At 38.8% G+C, this 8,981-nt stretch overlaps 1 protein-coding gene across 2 annotated transcripts; it reads left to right on the plus strand.

Moving 5' to 3' along the window:
* The first annotated feature begins 513 nt into the window (after nucleotides 1–513).
* Nucleotides 514–8,882, plus strand: cnot7 (CCR4-NOT transcription complex, subunit 7). 2 transcript variants are annotated; one of them, XM_017707031.2, is made up of 7 exons: nucleotides 514–689; nucleotides 1,705–1,914; nucleotides 1,994–2,187; nucleotides 2,799–2,960; nucleotides 5,696–5,840; nucleotides 6,010–6,120; nucleotides 7,639–8,882. In XM_017707031.2, exons 2-7 carry the CDS (start codon nucleotides 1,798–1,800, stop codon nucleotides 7,768–7,770), a joined length of 861 nt encoding a protein of 286 aa, XP_017562520.1. In that variant the 5' UTR covers nucleotides 514–689; nucleotides 1,705–1,797; the 3' UTR covers nucleotides 7,771–8,882. The 2 variants fall into 2 exon arrangements, with proteins under 2 accessions (XP_017562520.1, XP_017562521.1); XM_017707032.2 differs by lacking the exon at nucleotides 514–689 and adding an exon at nucleotides 736–949.
* Nucleotides 8,883–8,981: the final 99 nt, after the last annotated feature.

Below are 8,981 nucleotides of genomic sequence, written 5' to 3' on the forward strand. Positions count from 1 at the left end.
TGGCGGAGGGCCTTTTAAGTCAAAATAGTCCACAAGGAAAACTTTTTTTTCTCCAGATGTATTAATATGTTTGCATCGTCCGCATAACATATAAAACTAAGAGCACACGTGTAGGTTCTTTGGTGGTTTTGGATAATAAACTGAACAGATTTGTGTTGTAGACATGGCGACCCCTGGTTCCTATCACGACCACTGTAAAGAAATCAGTGCTTAAGTTTTTCTCATCTCTCATGAAACCAGTTTGAATGACTGTTTACATCTCGACCACCGAATTACTGAGAAATGGTTAAAGAACGGAATTCCACTTTAACATTTTTATGAAGCTTGTGTCAACTCACAAAAACACCGTATATAACGTTTGGGAAGGTCTCCTGGAGTCACTGCCAAAAGCTTCCTCGCTTTTGCTGAGCTCAGCCTGACCGCGCTCCGCTGACCGGAGCGCTGGAAATGAAACGGGTCTGGAAAACCCTGGAATCACAGCTGGTGACGTCCCGAGGTCAGTGGTCGTGTGTTAATGACGTCGCCGCGCAGCGCTGTAATGGAGTTTCAGAGGTGGCAGCTGGTTGTTGATGTCGGTGTTAGACAAATAAAACTCTTTCAAAGTTAGACGCAAGAGCCCAGTCCACTGTAAACAAGATAACCGTGTGTTACTGAAGCAGTACATATAAGTGTGCCTCAATTGAGGAGAGGTAAGTCGTGAGAGCGAGTGAACTGGGCCAAACTAATGCAGCAGTACAAAGTTATGTGGCTGGGCAGCTAGCAGTTCCGTTAGCATCCGCTAACATGCACGGACCTCGTTAGTTGGTGGCTAACATGACAGCAAAAGTCCTCATGCATGCGTGGAATTGCCGGGCAAGTCTCGCAGCTGCCTGCTTTCGTTTGCTGTAGCTTTAGTTGGTGTAGCATTAGATGAAGGGTCACTATTCGGCGGCTGCTTTGGCTCTGGACGGTAGGCTAGTTGGCTTGTTGGCTCGCTTAGGTGCTCAGTTCTGTGGGAAACCTAAGATAGCTGGATAGAAGGTTGCTAGCTGGCTAGGTAGCAAGAACAAATAAAGGTGCTTGTCTGTTAGAATTTAGACAGCAAGGACAATTATTATCTAGTTAAGTCAGTCAAAAGTGGTGTAAATTAGCTTTGTGATAACAGGAAAACATAAGCATTTAGGATCATTTCTTGGCTACCTAACAGCTAGCATACTTTCTCTTCCAACTAGATGGCAACAACCAAGCTGGCACCTTTGAATAAATTCACTTTTATTATTACATGACAGTTTGAGTCCTGGTTAACTCCTATTAATAAGTTATGTTATTAATATCTTGTAAGAATATTGAGAACATGGTTGAGTAAACCTCTGCAGCTCAGTAGCAGTAACTTAAATCAGTAGACAACATGCAGTTATCTTCTTACTGGTGTCCTATTTGGGACGTTAGAGATGTATGGCCAAATAATGTTCAATTAATATTTAATTGTAGTTTCAAGTGAGTGATGAACACGTGATAATTTGTGCTTTGTTGACTATTCATCCATGTGAGGAATGATATAGACATTATATTCACTGAAATTGCTGCAGTGGCGCCAGTACCCTGTCATGCTATTTTCTGTTGAACCTTGTCGGCATTGCTCACTTTCAAATTAATAGCACCTTAAAGGCTCTAAGCACAAACACAGTCTGTTCAGTGCTGTAACACTTTTGATTATTTTTACAGGTGAAAAGGGAGAACAGGACTTAGAATTCTATGAAATTGTGCCCAAGGGAGCATTTTTTCATTTTTTGATGCCTTCCATCTGAAAGTGGCACTATGCCCGCAGCCACTGTGGATCATAGCCAAAGAATATGTGAGGTTTGGGCTAGTAACCTGGATGAAGAGCTAAAGAGGATTCGCCAGGTGATCCGAAAATACAATTACATAGCAATGGTAAGCCTTGTTAGTGTATTTAGCTTTTTATTGTTTTCAAGTTTTGCAAAATCTTCATTTTGTATGTTTTTTTTTATAGGACACAGAGTTTCCAGGTGTAGTTGCAAGACCAATTGGAGAGTTCAGAAGCAATGCTGACTATCAGTATCAGTTGCTGCGGTGTAATGTTGATTTGTTGAAAATTATCCAGCTTGGCCTTACCTTTATGAATGAACAAGGAGAGTACCCGCCAGGAACTTCGACATGGCAGTTCAACTTCAAATTTAATCTCACGTAAGTACAGCGTTAGGTCTGAACAATGCATGTACTACACATGTTTGTTCTTTATATGTACAAACCTACTTTGTTTTTCCTGAGCCTTCAAGGGCTGTTAAGATTACTCTCAACTATAATGCTTAACATAAATATTACCTTTGAGGCTTTAGGCAACAATAGTGACAGGGATAGCCTGTGCTTTTTTGTGCATGTGTGAATTTGACTCCCTACGCCCTGCTGCCCTAGCCTGCTTTTCTGCTATGGAGCTATGGAAACATGAATTTGCCGTAGTCTCTTAAACGTGAGGTTTAGATGACTTAACTTCATGTTTCTTGTGTGGAATAGAATTTACTTTGAACTAGATAAAAAAAGATTGTTAATTTAGTCATGTTTTCCATTTTTGTAAAGATTTATCATCGAGTGAACAACATTTTTCACTGTCATATTAGAGCTGTTGCTTAGTAACCCTAGTTCCAAGGCTACCGTGCTGACGCAGGTATATTTCCGGTCGCTGTAGCCTGCCCTTCAGCTATTGATGCTTAAAGTCCCTAATATATTGTTTCATACTGAATTCTGTGTCTCGGTAAAGTATGACCAAATCACTGTCTCTCTGAAATAAATTCTTTCAGGGAAGATATGTATGCACAGGATTCAATTGAGCTACTGACTACTTCAGGTATCCAGTTCAAAAAGCATGAAGAAGAAGGCATTGAGACACTGTATTTTGCAGAGCTCCTTATGACTTCAGGTGTTGTGCTCTGTGAAGGGGTCAAGTGGTTGTCATTCCATAGGTAAGTCCCCATGGATGACAGTATTTTAATGGTGATTCAACCCAAATATGTGCTCATTTGTGTAGATGAGAAATTAAAAAATTAAATCCTGTCATGGGTAAAAACATGGGCTGTCAAAGTCAACATATGAAATTATTAATGCCAGTAAATATTTATCACGGTTAACACATTTTCCTGGATTGACTTCCATAAAATTATCTGTAGCAGAGCTGACTGAAGCCTGGTTGCTCAAGCTCTTTGCTGCTGTGATAGAATCTGCAATTGTAACCCTCACTCAAATACAGCTTTTGCGTAGCATTTAAGTTGTTAACTGTCCTTTGCATGACAGTGCTCATGGGAGACCTATGAATAAGTCAACAAGCACCAAACTAACAAAAATAACAGCATAGTGGAAAACTATGTCTTAACATAATTAGTCTCAACAGCCTTCATTATAATAAGAATGCACCAGCTACATGAACAAGAATGAGAGTGAGGGGCTACAGTATATACAGTACCGTGCAAATATCTTGGGCACCTAAGCACATTATTTAAAACCACTTATCTTGGCTGTGTGTTTTTGCTTGTAAAATCACCATACATCATTAGAATAAATACAGCTAATCATAACTACAGTAAAATGTTACAAGAATGAATGAATTTATTTATTTTTCCAAAAGAGCAATTGATATCTTGTGTGCTAGTTTGAACCAAACTAGGTATCAGAGGGTCACCAAATTAACAATGGGCTCCCACAAGGAGGGATTTGGAAATGGTTAAATGGGCATATTGATGTACAGTTGTGCTCAAAATAATAGCAGTGTCTTTAAAAAAATGAGTAAATGTCAAATTGTTCTTCTAACAAATTGTACTTTAATGAACACAAATGCATTGGGGACACAGCACATTCTATTCCAAAGAAGGACAATTGGGAAAAGTAATTAAAACTCAAATAATAATAATGATATTTCACAGAAAGTCAGAAACGTAATGTTCAAAAAAATAGCAGCGTTGACATCTTTTCTTGGAAACTCAAAAATGTACTGCACAAACTAAGAAATTCTTGATAAGTCAACTTGGTTGAGTATCCTAAACTAATATTTTGTTGCAAAACCACGGTTTCTGATAACTGCTTCACATCTGTGGTGCATGGAGTCAACCAATTTCTGGCAACGGTCAACAGGTATTGCAGCCCAGGCCAATTGTACTATATTCCACAATTCCCCTGCGTTTCTTGGTTTTGCCTCATGCACTGCATTTTTTATGTCAGCCCACAAGTTTTCTATGGGATTAAGGTCCGGGGATTGTGCTGGCCACTCCATCAGTTGAATCATGTTCGTTTGGAACCATGCTTTTGCTCGCTTGCTGGTATGTTTTGGGTCATTATCTTGTTGAAAGGTCCACCTCAAAGGCATTTCCTCTTCAGCATATGGCAGCATGACTTCTTCCAATATCCTGATGTACTCAAATTGATCCATGATCCCTGGTATGCGATAAATAGGACCAACACCGTAGTAGGAGAAACATCCCCATATCATGATGCTTCCACCACCATGCTTAACCGTCTTCACTGAGTACTGTGGCTTGTATTCTGTGCTTGCAGGACGTCTGACGTACTGTCTGTGACCCTTGGACCCAAAAAGAAGAACCTTGCTTTCATCAGTCCACAAAATGCTATGCCATTTCTTCTCAGGCCACTCAATGTGTTCTTTGGCAAATTCTAACCGCTTCTGCACATGTCTTTTATTTAACAGTGGGACTTTGCGGGGGCTTCTTGCTGGTAGGTTGATTTCAACAAGACGTCTTCTGATTGTACCAGTACTCACAGTCAACTGAAGGTCTTCCTTGATCCTCTTGGAGCTGATCATTGGCTGAGCCTTTACCAGTTTGGCTATTCTCCTATCCATTCGAGGAGTTGTTTTTCTTCCACGTTTTTCTGGTTTTTCTTCCCATTTCAAAGCATTGGAGATCATTTTAGCTGAACAGCCAATCACTTTCTGTACTTCTTTATAGGTTTTCCCCTCTTTTATTAGTTTATTAAAAAACGCTCATCTTTAGAACAGTGTCTTGAACGACCCATTTTTCTTGTTTTTTCAGGACAAATGCACAGCCAGCATGTCAGTTGCCTTGCTCCTTAAATAAGGATCACCTGTTTACACCCTTTTTTCCCAGAATACCCTCCCTAAGTGACGGCCTCCCTAATTGAACTCACCACTGCTATTTATTTGAACACACCCTTTTCAGTTAATCATTCAATTTCACAGAATCTGCAGTATGCATGGGTGGCCTGTTGGGTTTGTTGGTTTTCTATACCCTTATTATACCCTCCAAAAACTTACTTGTGGTGTAGAGGTTGAAATTTTAACAAAAACATTGATTTATCTTGCTGCTGTTGGGGCACTGCTATTATTTTGAGCACAACTGTATACAATATCACTACTTGTGATATTGATGCCATTTGTATTGTGATGGCAATGTTTTTCCCCCCAGAGCAAATAAATACTTATTGCCCAGGTAAATAGCATTAGATCTGGATTTCTCAGGTGCCTAAAACTTTTGAAAGTGCTCTATATAATATATTCACTCATTGGTTTGATCATGAAGCAATTGTTGCTCTCATTGGATGTTGATGAAAATTAATGAAACTGCATTCACCATATAGAAATCATGTGGTGGTGTTGTTGTTGTTTTTTAGTTTTAAGTTTCTTATTGCTGGTGAAATTTCTAATACATTGTTGTCTGTTTCTCTCATTCAGTGGCTATGACTTTGGTTACCTGATAAAAATTTTGTCAAACTCTAAGTTGCCAGAGGAAGAAGTTGACTTCTTTGAGATCCTTCGACTGTTTTTCCCCATCATCTATGATGTGAAATACCTCATGAAGAGCTGTAAAAACCTGAAGGCATGCATTCACTTTGACCTTTATTTGGATTGTACGCATACATTTTATTATTAAGATTTTGTTGTCTGTTGTCAGAACATAAATGCTCCATTGCTACTGGGCCTAAAAATGAGGTGTTTTTCTGAGTTTGTGAAAGAAGCATGTTAAGTGATGGTTGTGTGATGTGCAGGGAGGCCTGCAGGAGGTAGCTGAGCAGCTGGAACTGGAGAGGATTGGGCCACAGCATCAGGCAGGCTCAGACTCTCTCCTCACGGGAATGGCCTTCTTTAAGATGAGAGAGGTAAGTTGTCAGCTGTGAAATTTTTAAGTCTGTCTTATTTTTGAAGCAATAGTGGAATTAAATGCATGTCTTAAAATCTTTCACCCCAGTGATATAACTCCCCATAAAGTCAGTGTAAATCCTAGCTGAAACTGAACTGGATGTCACATTGAAGAGGGCCTCTGAGTACAGCTCATCATCCTGTAGTTTGCAAAATGACAGAGCCCCTGTGCTGTATAGAACTTTACCAGGCTTCTAAATATGAGCTTAAGTGTTTTTCCACATGATCGAGTCCTCCCAGTAATTCAAAAGCTTGTGTGTTTGTGCTGAGCTGTCAGTGTTCATCCTGCAGCTGCAAGCATGTCTGTAGTGATCCTATTGAGAGCTGATGTTGCGCTATTTGTTTGATGACAGCCCTGACTCAGTTTGATGCTGAATTATGCACAACTCTATTTGACATGCACATTTGCATGTTTTGTAAACTACTCTAGACAACAGGATTGTACAAATAAACAAATGTAGTTTGCGTGTAATAAATATCTCATTTAATCTTGCCAGCTTTACTTCTGAGCTGTCAGTTTAGCTGAATTTTACCCTGGTTTGTTTGTCAAATATTCATACATGTCTGCATTTAAAAGCTGCACAAAAAACACTCTAAAATAGGGCGTTTGTCCTCTGCTGTAAGTCACCCTGTAAATCCTGAAATAATCATTTGAAAGCCAGAGGTGTTGAGTCGGATTTCACAGAAGTGTTTTGGACTATGTTCCACGTCTTTTCATATTAATGTCACATACAGAGGCTCAAAAAGAAGGCCAGACTCAATGTTTAGGCCTCAAATACATAATAAACATCATACTGATGAAGATATGAAGACAGTAGTAGATAATTCACTTTTGATGATGGACACATTGCAAAATCAGATCTCATCTGATTACAATGGGGAACACATTTTAATGAAAACTGTAAATGGAATTCAACCAGAGGATATGATCCAGACGTGAAGCACATCAACGCAAAGTGTGAACAGGCTTAGTGTGACCGGTGTGTGTTTGTGCTTGATTTTGCATGCGATTAAGTGAAATCTGACCGTGATCTGATTACCAAGAACACATGTTCATGCAAGTGTTAAAACACGAAATTACCACAAATGAAAATATTTTTCTGTTACTGTTATTCAGTGCTTTTTAAAGTTAAAAGAGTTTTCAGATTTTTGAAACTATTCCATTCTAAGCGTTTAGTAGACAGTGTGTGATGGTGTTAGTAACTCATAGTCTCAAACATACTAGGAGCCACAGCAAGGGAACTTGAAATATTCAAATGGACATTTTCTTTCTTCATATGCATTTTTCATTGAATTGGACACATTTTAAATTCTTGTTTTTTTATGTGGTTAAAACGGCTGTTATTGCTCCTCTTATTTGATTTTCATGCTCACACTGAACAGACAAGCATGTCATTTACTATTAATACAAGGAACTGCTCATTTTTTCTACACAATGTGCACCATGCATAACCACTTGTGCTCTCTTTTTGTTTCAGATGTTTTTTGAGGATCATATTGATGATGCTAAGTACTGTGGTCACTTGTATGGACTGGGCTCTGGCTCATCCTATGTCCAGAACGGCACCGGCAATGCCTACGAAGAGGAGGCCAACAAGCAGCAGTCATGACACAACAAGAATCCCCTCACTGTAGAGAACCTCACCTGCAGGGCTTAAAACATGTTTTTTTTTTTAGTTTTCATAAGATGTTCAATAGGAATTTGCACTTTAAAGCTCCAATGAGACTCTTGGTTTTAGATGGAAAGCTAAAGGAACTTCCTCCACTTTGTTGCCTTCTCTGTGTTAAACTTTTGTCACAAAACGTTCCTCTTTTATGATAAGAGACAAGAAAAAAAATTGGGTGTTTTATTATTTTTTTTCCTGCAAAGCTCAGCCTTAATATTAAGCTACATTTTATGTTTTTTATCATTAATTTATTACATTTGTTCTCATGCTTTGTTGAATAGTGAATAGACTGATTCAGCAAACTCTGATATGCCAGTTATCTACGTGTATTGTTGTTCCCTGATCAGAGGAGAGTACAACATCCTTTTTTCCACAGTCTGCTGCAGCTTGAGACAGATGGAGTGTCCCACAGAAACACACAGGCGAATGAATATACAGGCACTTATTGGCACGAGTGAAGCCTTGCACTGATTTTACCTTTATGTTGGGCTAGCACAGATTTTACCACAAACCAAGGAGAGTAACTGCCACTATTTAATTGAAGTGAGATAACCTCTTCTGTTTCAAGACTGTCTTCATTTCATTTTTAAAAGTGACTTAAAGGTTTTGTAGTATTTTAGTATAAAATTCAAAGCCTTTTATTCATTATGCTTCTTAAAAACAAACAAAAAAAAATCTTAACCAACTTAAGTACTCAGTGTCAGTGGAATTAGATTTACTTGTAGTGCTGGTTTTTCAATCATGCACATTTGGTGCTGTTTGAGTTTTTTGCTTTACAATTCTATGTTGCGTAGATCTGCTGCATGTACTGATGGCGTTTGAATAAATGCTGTGTTGAGTCATGGTCTGAGCTTTTACAGAAATGTGAACTGCATGGACATTGCTTATCTTTGGTTGAATGTCACCTCTGAAGAATGATGAAAACAATGCTTAACCCTTTTCCCTCTCCACTCCATTAATGTGTAAAATATCTATGTTGAGAATATGCAATATCAAGGGTGACTGTTTTTAGAGCTTTTGTAAATAAAGGCCTCAGATTTTCTAACATCTGAAAAGTTGTGGGCCTTGTTTTTAAAGCTGTATTGTTCTTGTAAGCGCTCCACTGCATGCAATATGGTGTTCCCAAATCCAGCCACCCGTATAGAACACATTTA

This window comes from Pygocentrus nattereri, chromosome 8, assembly GCF_015220715.1.
Source record: "Pygocentrus nattereri isolate fPygNat1 chromosome 8, fPygNat1.pri, whole genome shotgun sequence".
Taxonomy (NCBI): domain Eukaryota; kingdom Metazoa; phylum Chordata; class Actinopteri; order Characiformes; family Serrasalmidae; genus Pygocentrus; species Pygocentrus nattereri.